The 20,554-nt window shown below is 38.5% G+C and overlaps 1 protein-coding gene across 2 annotated transcripts in view; it reads left to right on the forward strand.

Annotated features, from left to right (window-relative positions):
- Positions 1 to 164: 164 nt before the first annotated feature.
- The window catches only part of LARP7 (La ribonucleoprotein domain family member 7), a 28,821-nt gene continuing 8,431 nt past the window's right edge, over positions 165 to 20,554 (forward strand). The window contains exons 1-10 of one of the 2 annotated variants that reach the window (XM_019472962.1): positions 165 to 258; positions 4,590 to 4,805; positions 6,251 to 6,351; positions 6,456 to 6,539; positions 9,698 to 9,862; positions 10,555 to 10,663; positions 12,327 to 12,701; positions 13,774 to 13,903; positions 16,872 to 17,029; positions 17,964 to 18,082. In XM_019472962.1, coding sequence (XP_019328507.1) covers positions 4,598 to 4,805; positions 6,251 to 6,351; positions 6,456 to 6,539; positions 9,698 to 9,862; positions 10,555 to 10,663; positions 12,327 to 12,701; positions 13,774 to 13,903; positions 16,872 to 17,029; positions 17,964 to 18,082 — 1,449 coding nt within the window. In that variant the 5' untranslated portion in view covers positions 165 to 258; positions 4,590 to 4,597. Of the gene's footprint in view, positions 259 to 1,703; positions 1,733 to 4,589; positions 4,806 to 6,250; positions 6,352 to 6,455; positions 6,540 to 9,697; positions 9,863 to 10,554; positions 10,664 to 12,326; positions 12,702 to 13,773; positions 13,904 to 16,871; positions 17,030 to 17,963; positions 18,083 to 20,554 lie in introns of those variants that run through there. The other variant, XM_009282619.2, reaches the window with a different exon arrangement.

The raw sequence follows: 20,554 nt of genomic DNA on the forward strand, positions 1-20,554 counted from the left end.
CCTTGTCAGGGCAGCGTCGCTCCCTGCGTGTCGCCCGCGGGTACCGCCGCTTGTCCGCCCTTAACCGTGCTCTGGCCTCGCCTGCAGCGGTCCTCTGCCCCCCGTGCCCGGCTCCTGGGCGTCCTTCCCTCCCGGTGCCCGCTTCTCCCGATGCGTGTGGCCTCTTCCTGAGGCTTTCCAACCGCCCCTATCCCTCAACGTCTTCCTGGGCCTCTGCCGCCACAGCCCTTCGAGCCCGACTGGTGACTTTGCCTTCAGGTGAAGCACAGGTCGCGGTGCTGGCTGGGGTGCCTTCACGCGTGGTCGAGACCTGACACCTCGTGTTGGAGGAAAGGGTCCCGTGTTGAGGGGGGGATATGGGGAGTGGCTGACTTTGGGCTTGCTTTACTTTTTTTTTATGCATACAAGATCTATAAGCAATCGCAGCAGCAGTGCTGAAGCCTGCAGCGGTCAGTACCTGTGCAACTGGCAAATGTACGGCGGTCGGCCTTCTCGGGAACCGGGATTTAGCCAGTTGCTACGCTGGCAAAGATTAAGTCGGGGCTAGAAAAATCTCTTTCACGTTGTGTGTTTCCCCTTTCTTTGAAGGGTAAAGAAGATGAGGATCTCCTACAGTTGTGCGGTGCTTCTGGGCCAGTCTGTGCAGCTGCTGATAGGGCAGCAGAATGTCTTGCTTTTGTACCCACCTCTGTCCTGCTCCCACGTGTTTGTTCCTGCTGCTTCCCTTCATCAGCTCTGCTGCTTGTTCAGCTCCTTACTGAGTTGGTTTAACCCACTCATCCAGCAGGGAAGGACCAGAAAATAGCAACTTACTTCTAGGGTCGCAGTGTTGAACTGGCTTACTGGAGGGTGAGATTCTCTGAGGGAGGACTGTGTAGTGAGTAAGATGAGAGAGCTGGGCTGCCCTTTTGCTGTCGGTGAACTGTTGGTTCCTATAGCTGAATCCGTCTAATCATAGTCTTGTGCTGTGGGCCTGCGTTTTATTGAAAACCCACTTTCCGCCTCTTGTGATGACGGAGGAGAGGGTAACCGTGGCAGGACTGACACAGTGGGGTCTGCCTGTGTCTGGAAACAGCCTTAACACCCATTGTTGTCATGTGGAAGCAAAGCCTTTTCTGTTTGTGAGCGCACCTGGTTTGTGACATCTCTTGAATGCCTTAAATGTGGGTTTAAAATGATGTATTGGTTTCATTGCTTAAAATGGGGGAAAAGCAGGATGTTCTCTGTTTTGAGGTTAAGAAAATTGTGCTGGTCCCCACGTATTAACTTCTGTCCTTGCTTAGCTCGCTTTCCGTAGAGTGAAGTTACAAGGCAGGATAGGAACTTAAACTGCTGCAGCTCTGCCTGGGTGTATATAAGAGTAAGAATGCCCAAGGTGGGTTGCAGAATGCATCTTTGAAAGTAGTTTCAGTTTTGCTGAATACTTGCATTTATTTTGGAGTAAATGTCCAGAAGAGGAAGTGTTGCCACTAACTATATGGAAACATTTTCATAGTATAAAAAGTATTTTGAATTATTTTTTTCTCCTCCTCCCACCCCCCTTGCCCCATTTTGCTATTTAAAATGCTCAAAGCAAGCAAGCATTTGCATCAACGATTAATATAAAAAAATAAAGGATATTTTATAACTGGAACCCTGTTTCTTCCAGACCCTGGACTACAGTTAAATTTGATTATGTTTTTCTAGATCCTTATAACAATAGAAGTTGGGTTTGGAACTTGGCTGTGTACAGGTTAGCACCAACATGTTTAATGTTTGCCTTTTAAAAAGTATAGATAAGGTACTATAGATTTGTGTGACCCTTTATTATTTTGATTTACATTATCTTTGCTTTCTTAGAGTTCCCGCCCCCCGCTTAATTGTCCCTCCTTTTCCTGGTTTCACTCTCACACATAGAGGCACTGTGGTTTTATTTCATTTGAGGAAAGCTAAGAGATGGCAGCTGTTTTGCTTTAGCAGAGTGAAGTTTTGACCCTGCTTTTGCTTTCCTCGGATTTCAGTTGTTTATCAGAACAGTTGTGAGGCTGGCAGTGTAAGAGTTGACGAGTCAAAAATACAGACTGTCTTACACCTTGGCGTTGCAGCTTTCATTGGTGCGTTGAGGTTTGCAAGAGGATACAGACTTGTATGTACAAGGTGTACAGACACCTTGGTGTTGCAGCTTTCATTGGTGCGTTGAGGTTTGCAAGAGGAATTGCGAATGAAGAGAATACCAACAAAAAAAGCCAGTGCTATGAGTTATTGACATGCTTACTTATAAACAGTATTTTCTTAAATCCTGAGTTTTAATCTAGTGTTGTCTCAGGTCGAGTATTTCGCTACTAAATTTAAGATTGTACACAGATTCTAATTATAGAATCATAGCTGACATTTGCTCTGACTCTGTATTTCCAGGCTCTGCCAAAGTAATTTTCTCAAAGCTTCATTTCCAAAGCAAGTAGTGCCAAGTGAGGGGTGTGGGGGGGAAGCCCAGAATACGTCGTGCAGCTGTTTTCCTTTAGGCTTGAATGAGAATCTCTCTCCTGGGAAGGAAGTCCCAAGGCTGAGTGACTCAAAATGCATGAAACGCGTAGATGGCTTCTTAAAATAAAGCTTTGCTGGACGTAAGCCACATTCGTTGTATGTCAGTGTGGTCATTTAATACTGTTCAGCCACTAAAAGTATTCCATAAAGATGCTTTACCTTTAATGGTGCAACTCGCTACAGCCCTTAGCTAAGTAGTATATTGTTCTGCCGATTATTAATATAAATATCTTGCTGAAGGGCTTGAATGGAGCTTGCACTTCTGCTTCAGTTGGGAGTTTCACCTGGCTTATCTTGTCAAGGTAATTGTTGACCTTTCACTATCTTGAGTGGTCAGCTCACAGCAGGGAGAGAAACTGATATCCGGCTAAGGAAGCCTGATTTGCACAATAATTTGAAGACCATTTCCATTTTTGTCATCCTGTTGTAGAGGTGGGCTTCCTCTCTGATGACTGTACTCAACGTTTCCTTCTATGTTGCCTTGGCAGAGAGCTGAGAAGTCTTTCATATGGTGATAGCTACATTAATTACTTTAATTTTTGTGTTAATTTCATTTTCAAAAAGCTGTCTGCTTTTGGCAGTATTGCTTTGCTCATGTAAAATGAAGCACTGTGGTGACTGGCAGTTTTCAAGGAGGACTGACTAGCTACAGCGAATTGAAATGTCAACAAAAAAGATGAATTGGTGCATTAAAAAGGTTTTACATTTTTCAAGGTAAATCTGTACACTCAAGTCACTTCCCTCTGGTTAGTCCCTAATTTCTAGGGCCCCGATCCTGAGGTTCTGACAGAACTTGGTTTGCCATTAAAATCAGTGACAGTTGATGAAAGAGCCCTAACCAAAGAAAGGAAAAATGGCTCTCTAAGCGTAGCACATAGTGATTGCCACGCGGACTTGCAAGTAAGAATGTGTTAGAACATATTCAAAGGCAGGATTGGAAGATTTTGAATTACTGCTCTTTGGTAGGGCCTTGGCAATTGAGAGTGAGTGGTTTGCATTTTTGACATAACAAAGACAATTCTTAAAAACAGACTTTACTATTACCCTGCCATGAATATCAACTAGGCATCTAAGCATATCTTTACGTTGTATTTATTTATAAGGTTTAATAGATGCTTCTCATTTGGAGGTCATACCATAAATTTTTGCAGCGAGCTCTTCAGCTGCTCTACGTGTGTCAGTGTAACCTGTTTGCAACCGCTGGATTTACAATATATGCCTGCTGTGCACGGTCCGTTGGCCAGCCTTTTCAGAAGTCTTCTGTATAATCCAGTTTTTTTTTTCCTGCTTAATTAATTTCTGCAGTGTATAGTGTTTTTTTCCTCCTTTGCCTTCTACATAAAAGGGTAATTTCTGAAGAGTATAGTGCTCTGGGGTTTTTGTGTGTTCTTTCTAATGGTTTGTACTGGGAGATATGGGGAGTGGAGGACAAATTACTTCCATTCAAGTCTAAGAAAATGTGTTTATTGGGAGGGAAATTGTCTGCTTTTTAGATTTAGATTTTGTAGGCTCTCCTTAGCAAGTAGCTTGCTTTTTGGGTAACAGGGAAGTTACGTGTTACTAAAACACACTTTGTGACCTGCACAAGTGCTTTAAAGGATTCACACATATATATATATTTAATAGCGCTGCTTGACTTTTAATTTGCAAAAGCAATTGGAACTGTGAATCCCATGACTGCTGCTGAAATTCAAAAGCTGCTGTTAGAAATCTAATGGGGAGGGCAGACTGTTCACAAGGCATTCTGAATTAACACAATAGTACAAATTTTAAATGAAAAGCCTGCAGTTTGGTACCAGCTTGCCTCCAGTGAATCTCCGTGGCTAAAGGGCAGTACTAGGTGCCACAAGACATGAGTTCCAGCTTAGTCTTCACCGCACAATTATTGTGTGACCTAATTTTCCTCATCTTCTGTATGCTTTGGTTTTTTTCTACGCTACATATAATGCATGGTGCATAGTCTCACAGGGGACGCATGAAGTTTTTAATGTAAGATAAAACAAGAATGCTTATTCCTTGAAATAAGAATATTTTGATTTTTCTCACAGGTTATATTTAACTTTCAGTTGACAGAATGACAGGAATGGAGACTGAAACTGCAAGAGACAAAGCCATGGAAGAAGAAAGCACTGAACAGAAAAAGGAGAGAGAGAAAAAGAAGAGGTCAAGGGTTAAACAGGTGCTGGCAGATATAGCGAAACAAGTGGATTTCTGGTTTGGCGATGTTAATCTCCACAAAGATAGATTTCTCCGAGAACAAATAGAAAAGTCCAGAGATGGGTGTAAGTGTATATTCGGTATATTTCAGGACACAGATGTGTTTAACTTTCTTCTTCACTGTATTGCTGGTGACAGTTACAAGTTATTTTGAGGTGCATGTCTCCTCCTGGGGAAGACAGTAGTTTCACGCTGCATTAGCAGCTCGGGAGGCAGAGCTTGGTACTAGTTTTTAGAAATTGTATTTAGTGTTTCTCTTTTCCTTTCCTTTCCTACCAGCCATAAGCTGGAGGCATCTGCCAGGGTAGAAATGACTGTTTGGGAGACCTGATTTTCTTTTTTTAACTTTGTATAATTTTAAGAATAAGCAAACAAACAAGGGGCGAATTTTGCCCTTGGAGGTACAGGACTTGACTTGTAGGGTAGATATATGCAGAAATTAAAATGTCACTTGGATTTGTGGTTACATATAGATACTTTGTGTATTCTGCACAAGTTTGATAGGTGAGAAGTTGTGTATTTGCATGTAGGGCTACTGTGGATCTCTTTCCTTTAGACAATTTTTGACATGGTTGATTTGACTTCAGAGTAGGAAATTGAGCTTGGTTCTGCAACTATTTGCCAGCTTCTGAAGAAATGAATTTACACGTTAGCTGCAGTGACTAGTATGCTTTTGCTTTAAAAAGCAGTACATATGTGGTAAATACAGTCCATCAGTATAATTGTTCAATTAACTGTGTTATGCCAGATGGACTAGAAGTGCGGTATGTCTGTAAAAAGAGGTGGTCCTTTTTCATCAGAACAAAAAAATAGCAGTTTCCAGAAGTGTTTACTTTTTTGTTTTCTTAAGGAGTCCATATTTATTTGAAGTGCAAATCATTAGTCCAGTTCCATTGTGTGGAAAGAGTAGCCTTCAAACTACTTGGTGGAGTCCTCAATTATGTTGAACTTCAAGCCAGTTTTAAAAAAAGGGCCTTCAGAGGAAAAAAACCTTACCCTACGTTTTCTAGAGATATTAAAGCTTGGATGTCTTTTTTATTAAGACTAATGCTACATAATTTTCTGTCAAGGTTTTAGCAGCGTGACTCATTGCAACTGAAGTGCAAGCAGGGGCTCTTTTGTGTTGGGAAGACTGGGTTAAACACTTAATTGAGTACTTGGAGAGGCATGTTTTCAATGCAAATTGTTTTTGTATTGTAAAACTACATCAGAAAGGGGGTTTTCTTCCTTTCTTTTCCAAGACAATAGTTATCAGTGGGGAGGTAAGAGAACAAAATTCCTTTGATAAAGGCTAGCACAAAAGAAAATTAAATATAGGTTTACTTGAAACTTTAATTTTGACGGTAACAATTTTCTGTAGATCCTTGGCAGCATGGTTACGTACTGCGCTTATGACTTGCAGATTGTTTTACAAAAATACTAGCGGAGTCTTAATGTCAGATTAGAACACGTAACTAATGCTTTCTAGATTACCCTGATTTCATCATTTCTACCTTTTTTTTATCCCTAGATGTTGACATATCGCTTCTTGTTTCTTTCAACAAAATGAAAAAATTGACTACTGATGGAAAATTGATAGCTCGAGCAGTTAAAAGTTCATCTGTTGTAGAGGTACTTAATATTTCACTCTGCTGATGCTGGAGTAATAACGATAGTGGTACTGAAGTAGGCAATAATCTTATGGAAAATGCTTGTTCATTCCTTGTTACTTTTAGTTGGATTTAGAAGGAACTAGAATCAGAAGACGCCAACCGCTGGGTGAGCAACCAAAGGATGTGGATAGTCGCACAGTCTATGTGGTAAGGTTGTACTTGTATATGCCTCGTGTCTGGCAGGGGGCTTTATTTCTAACTGTGGAGACTCTTCCGAGCTTTCTTGCTGTTAATTCTTTAAGAGTGCAAAACCTACTCTGCGTTGTCTACGACAATCTTAATTGCATGGTATTATTTACTGTATGAAGAGCAACAAAACCAACATAAAGCAGCCACGTAGTTTTACCAGAATTAGAAGGTAGATTTTCTTTGAGAACATCATGGATTTAGTACAGGAAACATTTACCTAAAGTATAAAAGCTAATAGAATTTGTTTGTCTTTTTGTTTTCTCCAAAAGAAAAGGACAGCGTGAGGGAGGGAAATGCGTTATAGATGTACTGAACTTGTAATGCTAAGGCCCATAGAGCGGGGTTAACGTACATGTTTAACGCAGTAAATATTTTTTTGTATCAGAAATGTATCTGTGTGTCAATATTCTTGTTAACACAGGGAGGGACTGGGTGAGTGGCTGGCTACTGTTGATCGTGCAGTGTACGTAAGGGAAATAAATCAAGCGAAGGCAGGTGAGCACTGGCAGTGGCCATGGCAAGAAGGGGATTAGTTTGCTACACCGATATCTTGTAGCACCTTAAATCATTTTAAATGCTGAGCAAAGAGCTGCTTCACCTGCTGGTAAGAAAAGGTGCACTTTCATTTAGCTGTTACTGCTTTCACTGAGCTTTTCTAGTTAATGCCATTAGAGGAGCAACACTGATACCAAGAGATATTTACAAATTACATTAATGTAGTCAAAGCTTTAGAATAATAACCTTATTAGTTTTATCAAACAGGATCTGGCTGAGTTGGCAAGATAATCGGGGGTACTTTATAAAGTACAATCTGTTTAAAAAATCTGTTACTGGAAGTGCCTTTGGTTTTGTAACACACAAACATCATTCTTTTAAAGGCAGAATGCACCTAAATGAGCTAGTCTTATGTTTAGGGGGCTTGTTTTAAAAAAAAAAAAAAATAAAAAAAAAAAAATCCTCCTAATAGCACACTATCCTGTGGCTACCTTGATACTGAAATGATTCATTAATTTAAATGAAAATAGCTTGTGCTGCTGGAAAAACTCTGCATCTCAACACGATATTTCAGATGTGTCAGAGTGTAACAGCTATTACCGTATTGTTTATCCACTGAAGTGGTAGCATGGAAAGGGATCTGATGGTTGAACTGTCACTTATTTAAAATCCTGTGCATTTTTTTTAAATAGAATTGAAGCCAGTGTGGAGTTCCCTTTATCTCTAAAGAAAGCTTTTCATGACTAATGTCAATTTAGGTATATAGCTGTAGTTGTTAGCAGCTGAACTAGTAATTTCAAGCAGGCACCAAGCTTTCTGTGATGAAGAGACATAATACTCGTGCCTAAAATGCCAGCCCATCCAGATAAAGAGAAGCTGGATTACTCTGATCATCATGTTCTTTAACAAAAGCCCAGAAAAGGTGCCAATCATAGTATTTCCCGAACATGATTGCAGGGACTGCTTAGAACTTCTCAAATACTTTGTCTATGTCATTTTTGGAAAAGATATGCTAAATTTCATGAGCTACATAGACTATACGTAACTTAAATACATAGCTAAACGGTTTTTAATTTTAAGCTTTTCTGTAAGACGAAAATAGGTAACTGGTGTGTTTTGCAAGTTACTGAATTCATAGAGATCTTATTTAGAGAATATGTAGCAACCCGTTATCTTCTTTTATTGCTACCAAAAAGGGTGTTTTTTTTTCCTTTTAAAGACTAGTGTGTGAGGTATCTGCTCTTCATACTGTGGTTATGGAAATATTAAGCCATGTTAGATGACAGATATATAGCAATGGGGGGGAGTAGAAGTGTTGGTAAGTTTTGTTTCATTCTGGAGTAGGTGAAAGAAAGATTATGTTGGATTAAAACGAAGGTTACAGTTAAAGCCTCCACTGTGAAGGATTGTCTCCAGCAGTAGTATGTTTTCTGTATTTATGCAAGAAGTCAAAGCTTGGTTTCTGACCTGAGAATTGAGACTGAAAGATGTTTCTTGAAGGAATAGTAACTTCATTACTTTATATTTTTTACAATCTCATTTAATTTAGGGCAAGTTTTCATTTAATTATTCTGAAATACTTACGGTTAGTGACTTTTTTATATGCTTTAACATAAATTACACTTTGACGTACAGTATTAGTTTGTACTCATCCCATGGTATTTTTAAAGCTTCAAGTAACTGTTTTTTCAACTTTATACCAAACCATAATGAAACGTTTTTCTCAGGCAGGCAGAGTTCATGCAAAAATAGTTTTCTACCTGAATGTGATAAATAATGTTTTCCTACAAGGAAAACCTTTTAGTGCAGTAACTTGCCATGAAAAAAAATGAAGTATTGCTGACTCTCCATTGTTGTTTAGGCATGAATTGGAGAGTAGAGTTTTAAAGTGTTCAGTTGGGTCCATTTAGAAATTGATATGTGACAGGATTTCTCTTTGATTGCTGAAGGGAAATGTTTAGGGACTGAGACGTGATGTCTGCAAGCTGCTAAAATGTATTTCTGTATTAAGGAGTTTATAGAAATAAAAATCAGACAGTTTTATCATCCAAGAAGCTGGCTAAAAGTTTCTGCTGCATCCGATCAAGTAGGCCGTAAGTGCTCACCGCTAAGCTTTAAAATGTCAGCTACGGGCAGGAATTTATCAGTTTGCGTAGTGACTCTTTACTGACCTACAAGCATTCTTTCTGTGATACCTGGATTACCAACAATAAAAAAAATGAAAATCCTTGTACTTTGCAGTGGATAGTTTGAGACAATGCAGAACTAGGTTTGCTGGAAGGTCTTAAATTTACAAAGATATTCCGTGTTGCAAAGATGCAGCTGCAGGTGAGGTCTTGGTGTCTGTCACAGGAAGAAGATAAACATCTAAATTAAATATCTAATGTATTTGTTATAGGTATATGAATGATTAGAGATCCATTTTCAGATCACTGTTTTTACTACCTGAATACTATGACCTTTCGACGAGAATACTTGCTGAAATAAAAAAAGTTTCTCAACGTTGTCACATCAAATTTAAATATATTTTGTTGTGACAACTTTTTAATTAGAAGATGTAGTAAACCATCTGATAAATAGTAATACTGTAGTGAGAAAATACCTTTTTTTTTTTTAATTAGGAGCTGCTTCCCAAAAATGTCAATCACAGTTGGATTGAGCGGGTGTTTGGGAAGTGTGGTAATGTAGTTTACGTCAGTATACCCCGGTATAAAACTAGTGGCGATCCAAAGGGATTTGCTTTCGTTGAATTTGAAACTAAGGAGCAAGCAGAGAAAGCTATTGAGGTGAGTAGTGGTGCCTCTGGTCTGTTAATGTTCTTTCTGATTGTCACTTTGTGAGACGGGTGGTGTAGTCTTTACTAGTTCACCTACTGAACCTTACAGAAATTCCTAAAATTTCATAATTTAAAAACTTAACTTAGGAGTTATGTTCCTGTCTCCTACCCCCAGACCTCCAATCAATTCCACAATTCTTTAGAAGTGTAATTCTGTTAATAACCTGGAGACTTAGCAGAAGCACAGTTGGTATTTTTTGGAATAACTTGGTTGGCCGCTCTTGGCATCTTTTACGGAAATAGAGATCTCTGTGTAACAGTACAATGCCTATTAAATTTCATCAGACGAGCATGATCATACCTAATTTTCTGTATTGAAATGTGATTTGAAAGTTCAAAAACATTTATGTTTTAATATCATAATAATCATAATATCAGATGCATAAAGATACCACACTAATAATGTGAAATCAAGCAAGCTGTGCACTTAAAAAGCAAACCCCAACAACAACAACAGAAAACCCACAAAAACCACCACACCACTGAAAGTACTGAAAGAACAGTGTATACCTGTGGAGGCACGAGGGGCTACATCTTTCTTGAATGAATATAGGACTGCTGGTTTTAATGTGGATGGAGATTCTTTAAAAAAGAAAATACGATTTTTAGTAATGGTTTGTGGATTTTAATTTTCTTTTTAAGTTTTTGAATAATCCACCAGAAGAAGCGCCACGGAAACCTGGGATTTTCCCCAAAACAGTAAAGAATAAGCCTGTTCCTGCACTGAATACAAGTAACAGCAGTGTAGTAGGTAAGTGTTATTAAGTTATTGGGATCAAGAAACAAATTGGTTTGTGCCTCAACTTCAGAAGAGAGAATTTTGAACTGCTGTGTTACTGCAATCTAATCTCATGTTCCTTAAAAGTTTATAAAAATGCACGTTGCTGTCTGTTTGTTGGCCGATGTAGGCTTACGAGTGAAAGTGTGAAACTAAAATATAGTATAGTAAATCTCTGCCTTTTTGTTTTCCTGCTTGATGAAGAACTTAATTTCTTTTTTCCTCTGCTGCCAGCTACCACCATTAGTCATGGTTAGGCTGGCAGAGCAGCTTTCAGTCTGCACAATAAATCATTATCTAAGCATTTAGCATTAACAAAAGACAAACTTGACACAGATTGTTTTAAAAATATTTAGCGTTGAAGGGAAAGATACAGACATAAGAGCAAAATTATACTTGAACGTTAGTGCCGTTCAGATGAGCTTGTGATCAGCTGATGCATTTCAGAGCAAACCTTGTAGTATTCTTCTCTCTGCTGAAACTTTCTGTGAGAGAGCTATGAATACAGTGGATTTTTGCCCTTCTTCCTCTTTGGAACTCTTGCTATTTGAGCAGAGCAGTCTATAGCGGAATGAACTTTTACAGCATATTTCCAATTCCACTTTACATGATTCATAATTACTGCTAAAAACCTGGAGGATACTGCTGAGAAGAGAATCCTGAATGCAGTCGAGCATGTTGCCAAAAAATACAATCTACTCTAACTTACAAATCAGCATCACAGGATTACGTTGCAACTTTGATCACTGAAACTTTTTTCCTCGTTTCTGATGACGTGATACAATTTCCCAGACTTCAGACATCTTCCCATCTTTTTCATAAGCATAATGATGAATCATGTTATATTCCTCACTGTTATCACTAATTCTTTGTTGCACCAGTAACTATTAGGACAACAGAAAAAAAAAGAAATCAAAGAAAAACCATGCTTTTTAAACCATGCTTTAAACCCACTTAAGATACTCTCTACTGCTTCATACTGCATCCTGCCTATTATAACTTTGAAGCAAGTAGACAGCATTGAAAATAAAACGATTTTTTTCCAGATTGGTCAAGTTGAGATTCTTTAATTTAGTAGGCAAATAGTTGGGTCGAGATTCTTTAATTTAGTAGGCAAATAGTTGTTCATTACATAAGTAGTGTGGTATATTCATTGGGCTGAGTATTTCCTTTTATTCTCAGAATACAAGTCGGCAGTATTCTTTTATTTTCTTGGCAAAACAACAAAGACAAGGAAGGTATCTCTTCTCACAGACAAGTAAGGGATGACATAACAAAATGTGCATTTGTGAAGGAGAAGCAAAGAAGTCTAGCTCCTTTCTTTTTAATTTGAGACTGAGTACTTCAGGAATCCTGTAGTCAAACCACCTTTGTGACCCAGAGGTCTTTCTCACTTTGTGAGACTGAGTCTTATCTGTGGGCTTGTTTTTTTTTTTTCCTCTTGTGCTTAAAATGCCTAGGAAGAACTTTGGGACAATGTATTGCACCTCTCCTGTAGTTAGAGATGGCGGAGACAGGCATTTCATTGAACATCCCAGATTATCATGACATGCAGTATCGTGATTGTTTACTTAGGTCAGATATCTTATCTAGTTTTTAATCATTGGCAGTTTTAAATATTGTATTTTTAATACAGAAGAGAAGAAAAAGAAGAAAAAAAAGAAATCCAAAATCAAGAAAGAGAGCAATGTACAGGCAGCTGTAGAGACAAAGGAATCAAACGCGAACACTACAACAGAGCAAGTACCCAAGTCAAAAAGACATAGGACTTCATCGGAGTGTTCAGAAATGGAGGGAACTGAGACTCACAGGCAGCCCTCAAAGAGAGAGAAAAGAAAATGGGACAGAACTGAAAGCTCAGAGGTACCTTGGGAAAGCAGGCCGGGGAAGAGAAAAAGAACCAGCTCTGGAGATGGTGAGTCATCAACTCCAAAAGTCAAGAAAACTGTTCAAAAGGATGAAGTTTGTCCTGTTAAAGAAAATACAACAGAAGCCCCGAAAGATTCCAACGGTAAATTTTGTTGTATCTCTTTTTAGTATTTTCATGATTTAGATGCATGAATGAAATCAAATGGCAGATGTATCTCTTTCAGATGACAAATGGTAGGCTTAGTAATGAGGGAAAAGCCTAGAGAAGGAGAAAAGCTTGAGTTAAAGAAACCCCATTCTTTGCAATTGAAATCGTATTTGTAGTGGCCGAAGTTAAGTAAATGGCATCTTGATACGCTAGAGGGTAACAAGCAAGTGAGGAAAGGGGGGTTGCAAAGAACGTGGCTTGTGAGCAACAAGACATGTAACAAGTGTAATCTGTGCAATGCAAATGCATTAGTGAACTGACTTTTGGAGGCTAGTAGGTTTATTACTTGTTTTACTCAATAATCTTTAATCCTTTCAAGTGCTGATGAAAGATTCAGACACTGAATTTCTGTCTTTGAAAGACTGAAAACTTAACTGGTAAAAGGTTGTTCTGCTTGGGTCAATGGGTGAAAAACGGTTGATACGGTGGAGGCATAACAAGGTCAGTTTAGGAATATGTGGTGTTCCCTGCGGTTAAATTTAAACCTGGTAATGAGTCATTCCAAGGAGATAAGTTTCATGGAGAATAGGAAAGAACTTTCAACACCGAAGCAGGTAAATCTCATCAGAAGTAAAAACAGTTCACAAAGAAGTTAATAGAACTTTACTGAAGTAAAGTATGGATTAAACAGTCAGCCTAGGCAAATGGCGACAGTACAAGAATCTAGATAAGATTAAAATACAAAAGAAAAAGTTGATGATCCCGGTTTCTTACATGAGATAAGAAAAAAAATAGACGGGATTAAAAGCTTCATTTAAATCACATTTGGGTTGACAAGAATCCATGATTAGGGGCTAAACTCAGGTAGTTGAGAAAGTGGACTAGAAATAGGTAGTAGGCTGTCATTTTTGTGAAAGGAATCAAGAACCAGTGTTCATTAAACCATTCTTTATAAAAATAAGTAATACTATGCTATTTTATGGAAATACTCGTTCAGGCTGCATTATATAATAGCTGTATCTTTATGCATCTATCAGACATTTTTCTTTTGGACTTTTTAATGTAGACATTTCTGCAGAAGATGACAAAGATAAAAAAGACACATCCCTTTCAAAATCTAAAAGGAAACACAAGAAAAAACACAAAGAAAGACACAAAATGGGTGAAGAAGTCATTCCACTCAGAGTACTCTCCAAGTAGGTTATGAAACATAACTGTGACTTAAGGTACCTGGAAGATGGGGAGGTATTTTATATTGTTTAGTTGCTTCATAGCCTTTTTGTGGCATGAGAGCGTTCCATTTTCCATGGTTTCACTGAGCTAATGGAATTTTTCTCAGCAGTACTGGGTGGTGGTGTAGTGGTGGGCTGGCTTCTTAAAAACCTGGTGTCTTAAAGGGGACGGGACTCTTACCCGAAAAGGAAAGCTGCTCCCAGTGACCAAGGCTAACAATCCCAGCTTGTTCCATTTGATTTATGAACTATGTCCAGTCCTGGATTAGGCACAGGATGGGCGGGCTCAGCCTCCTTGTTTGTTCACAAATTTATGTAATAAATTCATAGGTTTGTTTATATACACTTTGCTGTTTCATCTCAGCCTGCACTGGGTCTCTCTTGGCAGTACAATTTGCATTTAGTTTCTTTTTTGTTGTAGTTGTAACTGCAAAAGGAGTAGTGATGGCCTTTTAGCTTAATGGTAGCTATTTTTTTAGCTAGCCAACTTTTTGCCTTTCTCCAAAGCTCGGGCATTTGGAACGTTGTGTTCTTAAAAGTGTTTTCCTGGAGTATGTAGTTGTATGAATTTTGTCAGTTAGAGGAAACTTTCACAAGTTTTGCATGATGAGTTTATTTATTTGCATTGAATTTTTATTGCTTAAAAGCCTCATATACAATGATTTCACCCTGTTTCCAACCTTTGGAATATTTTAATTCAGACTGCTTAAATCTCTGTATGTCTGACAGTCCATCACCATTGCTAAAGTGCAATTCCAATTTTTATACAACAGAGTTGCATATTAGCAACAGTATTAGCCTGTAGCTGAAAAGGTTCAAATACCAGAGTTTTCAAGTCTGACTCGGGTTCTGCCTAAATAGTTCCGCATATTACAGTAACTGCAAATCACCAATTTACACCTGGTTCCTCAGTAGCTAATAGTCATGCCATTCCAGAAGTTACACAAAAATATTCACGCTTCTAACTGTTGGGCTCTCAGGAGACACCACAACTAAAACATGGAAGCACTTACTTTTTAGGCATCCAGCAAGTACCTCCATGTTAAAGTAGAGGGGGTCCTTGCTATCTTGTGCTATACCATGGTGCAAAATTGTGCTTTCTGTTTAACACAGAGGCCACAGGTGCAGTGCAAATATGTCTTTTGTTCCGGTATCTGTTTCGATATATTTCCTGACAAGAGGGAAGCTTTGAGAGAAAAAAAGGATTCGCCATCACTAAAACATGGAAGCACTTACTATTCAGGAACAAAGCAAGTACATCCACATTTAAGTTGTGGGGGTCCTTAAGTGGAAAAGACCAAACAGTAACTAAAAAAAAAGCATGGTATATACAGAGTTCTGATAATGCAATAGTAATAAAAAACATACATGTTATTACTCTAAGTAGGCTTCTTTGAGCTGTATCCAATTTCTAGAAATGCATTCAAGTACATTAGGATCCACCGCCACTGAAACATGGAAGCACTTACTTTTTTTAGGCAGCAGGTACCTCCATGTTAAAGCGAAGGGAGTCCTTTAAAATTCAAAAATTGCTTCAAAGTTTTTAAACGTACAGGCCACTGAAAAATTCTCTTGTTCAATAACACTTATGCCTTTAGCTCTTGTTGGAGAAGCATGCCTTCATCTGCGTACAGCCAAAATTCTTCCTTTTTCTTCTCCTGGATCTGAAAATCTTGCGACTGAAGTGTAGACAAAAAAAATCCTGGATGGTATTTCAGTATTGCGATCAGGATTCACCTCTACTAAAACATGGAAGCACTTACTTTTTTAAAATCACAGAAAGCACCTCCATGTTAAAGTAAAAGGGGTCCACAAAAACCAGTAGTTATCGATGATGCTTGTCCTCTTCCACCGAGCCCGAGACGACTGCATGAAATACAGAGAAAGAGTTTTAAATTTTAGTTAACTATAGCGAAGGGGGTAAAAAAAAGTTTTAAAAGAGCATAAGCATTGCAAATACTTGCCTCGTTCCCCACGGTCTTCTCTCCCTTCGAGTCAAGTTAACAAGAAGTACCTCCTTGAGCTTGTATTTATACCATACCTTGCTATGGAATGGTGTTGCCTTTTTATCTCCAAGAATCATTACGTGGGTCTTTTGTTATTTTAATGTCTTTGCTCTGCTGAGAATGTATGATCCTGGGTGAGTCTGGATGCTTTTTTGAAGTATACAGTTGTCAATGTTAACAGCTAAAACCATTACCACAAGATATCCTCCTCTTTAAAAATCCTCTATCAGCTTGTTTGATAGCACAGATTAGGGTAACAATGAGTCGTTCTCACAGTGGCACTATAGGCATTGTGTTTCTGTGGAGCAAAGCTCTAGCTGTTTGCAGAAACATCTCCATGTTAAATGTATGTAAATATATAAATTGCTTCCATGTGGTGGTATTTTTTAACCAAAATGCATTTGAATAGTAAGGAATGTTCTTATCTCGGTAGGTTTTTGGTGAGTTTAACCAGTTGTTGATTTTCCATCAATGATTTTTCTAGAAAATAAATGACTGATTCTTAATATAGTAACAGAGGAGCGGGTTCACTGAACTAATTCAGTGAATTCAGAGCTCACCGTCTCTGAATTAACTCTGAATTTAGTGCCTATGCTCTGTGTAGTTCCAGTAGAAAACAGTTTACCGAGCTGTTCTATAAGTTTTCTGAATATGTAAAACAAATTTGGGAGTCGCTCTATTTGAATGGTAGGTTGATGTTGTTAGAACTTGCCTGGCATAGTAAAAGTTAAAGCAAAATAATAAAAATGCAAATATTGGCAAGGCTTAATTTAACCTAAGTGCAGGGAGATCTCTAATGGTCTGCGCTGCTCACCAAGTTCAGCTTAAGCTATTTGCAGACTGTTTTGTCTTAAGTTATGGTTGAGTTTCTAAACCTTATTTTCTTGTCTACAACTGACATCCTCTGCCTGTGTTGCCGCTTATAGGACCGAATGGATGGATTTGAAGCAAGAATACTTGGCCCTTCAAAAAGCCAGTATGGCCTCCTTAAAGAAAACAATGTCTCAAATCAAACCTGAGCCTGTGGGAGAGATGGAAACGGAATCTTGTGCACAGAAAAAGCCTCAGTCTGAAAATGACAAATGTAATCCTGCTTGTGATGTTTTCTGTCTTGTTTTCTTCATGATTCTAGTACACAAACATAAGCCACTGGTCCTCCAGAAACACTGCAAAATCCTTTTATTTTCTATAATGCTGGTGCTTTCTCTGAATGCCAAAGATTATTTAAAGCAAACCTCCCTCATATAGGTAGATTTTGGACTAAGGAATTGCGTCGGTAAAGACTATTGCGTCAGAAGACTAAACAAGTGATTTCAGCATATTCCAGTAGCACTTCTTAGGCTTAAGGATCTTTTTTAGGTAATTGTAAAAGCCTCAGAGAGGTAAATCAAGAATCAGCTTTTTTCAGTGACGTAACTTGGGCCTGATTTGCTTAGGCTTAACTATACCTGCAGAGATTTACAAAACAATTTCTTGAAGGAAGGCATTCAAAAAATGGCTTGCGATTGGGTTTTATCACCTTTATGGTTAAAAGTAACTTTGTAATTATGTCCTCTTAGTTAAATTTCTACATTTTTCATAGATAGAATTGCTCTTCTTTGCTCTGGTTCCTCTGTACTTCACTGACTTCAGTACTGACATTTCAATGCCTGTCTGCTTATTTTTAATCACTCTAGAACTGAGGGTTCAACTATTAACTGTAATCAATAGAATATAAACTATTCTTATAAGGAGACGCTGTAGGCTATAAAAACTTCTCTAAGACACTTGGAGCTATTTTCTTTTTCCTTTCTTTTTTTTGTTTTACTCGCATTGACTTTACCTTGCGAACAGTCTTGATCCTACATTAAAAAAAAAAAAACCACCTTGATCTGCAGTAGCAATATTTGATGCCCCTTGTTTCATTTCTTGTGCACATCACGGTGCTTATATGCTTTCCTAGCATCTTTAGTTTGCCAAACTAATACATGTAAAACTTTTTTCTTTTTCTTTTTTCCCCCCCTTTTCAAATTGACCAGCCACCAGTGAAGATTCTGCCCCTCCTGCCAAGGCTAACACAATGGGGCCCCAGTTCGTGAGTGGAGTAATTGTGAAGATCATTAGCACCGAGCCCCTGCCGGGCAGGAAGCAGATCAAGGTAATGCCTTTGTAACCTCAGGGTAGCTGTTAGCCTTTCCTCTTACAGTGCCCCCCAAATGTTTGAATATGGAATACCATTTAAACAAGTCTTACTGATTTTTTTTTTTATCTGTTTGGCCAGTAGCTGTGTACAGATTCTTCTCTAGTACCTGTGAATGGTAGATTTAACAATGGCAAAATAGGGCAAAGAGGATGTTTCAAAGCAAAAATTAGCCTTTAGAGTGCTTCAAGCAATGTCAAGTTTATAATGAAAATAATGAAAAAAATAAATAATGCTCTAGAGGATGAGTAGTTTAAAAAGAGAAGTTGAAGACCAAGTGGGTGCAGTGTTCTGTATTTGTCATTGTGCCAGTCATTCTGGCACAGTTCAGACCAAGAAATCGGCAATAGTATATTGGGGGGTTTACCATTAACAGGAATTTGGGGGCAAGAAAATGCTCTCTGCATGAGAAAACAATTGTCTTTTTTTTCAAGAAGAGATTCACAATTGCAAAAACTCCAGTTCAGTGAGAGTGATGGCAGTAGAACTTGTCCAGTAATTCATTCACCCATTTCTTTCTCGCCTTGCCTGGCCTCGCCCCCCCCCCCCGCCCCCATGGCAAGTGCTCTTTTTTCTCAATTTTAAAAAAAAAGTGTTTAATAACTTAAATTTTGTTTCACGTCATGATATCACAGTTAACACGTGTTAAGTAGAATTTTTTTTTTTTAGGAAAATAGCGGTATTAAGCTGCATCCTTTTGAAATGGAAATATTAGAAGTTTTCCAAAGGAAGTAACAAGCTTTTTCCACATACTGAATTTTCCATGAATATGACACGGGACATTTTCTTTCACAAATTGCACTTTTGGATGAATAACAACTGGAAAGAATTTGAACAACTTTAACTCATGTTGGAATAAATATTCAGACCACTCAGGACAATGAGAGAATGGTTCAAAATGCGAGTTCTGAGATGACTTCAAACTACCTGTATTTATAACTGAGTAGTCCATTTGAAGTCACTGGCTGCTTGCAAGTGTGAAGAATAGCATGTGCATAAATCTAAGCCAGATGAGAGATGTCTCTCTCACTGAAAACAAACTGATGATAGGGTTTCGACTTAATCAGTCTTATCTGCCTAGGTATATTTGTAGGCAGTTGTCTGAGTGCTGGAGACACTGAGGGAATGTAGTCGTTGTCACTGTAAGGTTTGAGGGCCCCTTTGACTGCAGTATACACCTTACTGTGTTAAGTTTGTGTCACAACTTCACGTATCGTGGTCAGGAGGTAAGCTTACTGTTCCCGCTGTAGCTGAAAACAAATTTGGTATTTCTAGTTACTCTTTTGGTTTGGTTTTAGGGGAGTGTTTCAGGGAAAATTAGTGCTTTATGAAAGTAAAGGGGGACAAAATAAGATTGGTGTGGCCTTTGCCGTTACTAATCGTGTCTTTGGTTCTTATAATAAGTAAGCAGGCAAAATATTTCACAAAATGTTACCAAAGAAATAAGGCAAGGTTTGTAGGGAGACATAATTGCAGAATACAACTGTAGTAGGAAGAAGCAATAATCTTCAGGGTGCACCAGCTCTTTTTCAGGTCAGCAGTGAAAGCTGCAAACTGTACTCGATGCTTGCTGGATTTTTCTGGCCGTACTACTTGCTTTTATGAAAGGTGTAACTCTCCGACAAAACCTCGCTTTGCCTGTGTTCCTGGACTGTCATAGCTAGAGCAAACACTGCCACAAAGCAATATGCTGGGGACTTTTTTTCCCCTTAATAAACTTCCAGAATTGATCTGTATTTCTCATAGCATGGCAGGCTTAATTACTTCCACGCACTGGAAAGGTCTTTGCAGAGTAGTTTTAACATTGCTTTGAGGTTTTAATTTTTCACTTCACTACTTGCATATTTTGCTATAAGGCTGCTTCTCGGAGATCATAACATTTGCCAAGTCCAGTAAACTGTTTGGGTCGCTGTAGTTTTCCATGTAAGCGTGACTTTGGGATACCAGAATTAAGAGTGGAAAGTAGCTTTGGTTGGCTCTCAAATGATCTCCATGGTATTGGCACTTAAGTTTTGTTTTAAGGCTGTCCTTGGTAGCGGAGGGTTAAAAGCAGTGCGTAATTCTTGAATAGAAGCATCTTACTTGAGCTGCCTGCTGTGAGCAAAATTGACTAGGAATGTGTGGTCTTAGTTAATTTCCCTAACAGCAGGTATTACAAGTGAAGTACTTCATCTGAAAGAGCATGTGTGCCTCTTCTTCCTTCAGCTGTTAGTGAAAATTTTCAAGCAGAGGTCACTTCATAAAGATAAGAAGGGTTGGTTTACTACTACTCATTTCTCGAATAATCTGCCATGAATGAGCTTGCGTTTATGTATTTCATGCATAGAATGAAGTTAGATATTTTTCCGTTGGACTGACATGTGTCAATGTTACAGTACACAAATGATTTTTCTTTTTTAAAAAAAGTCCGAACAGATACAGAATTGAAAT

The sequence above is a fragment of the Aptenodytes forsteri genome, unplaced genomic scaffold (assembly GCF_000699145.1).
Source record: "Aptenodytes forsteri isolate BGI_AS27 unplaced genomic scaffold, ASM69914v1 Scaffold326, whole genome shotgun sequence".
Classification (NCBI taxonomy): domain Eukaryota; kingdom Metazoa; phylum Chordata; class Aves; order Sphenisciformes; family Spheniscidae; genus Aptenodytes; species Aptenodytes forsteri.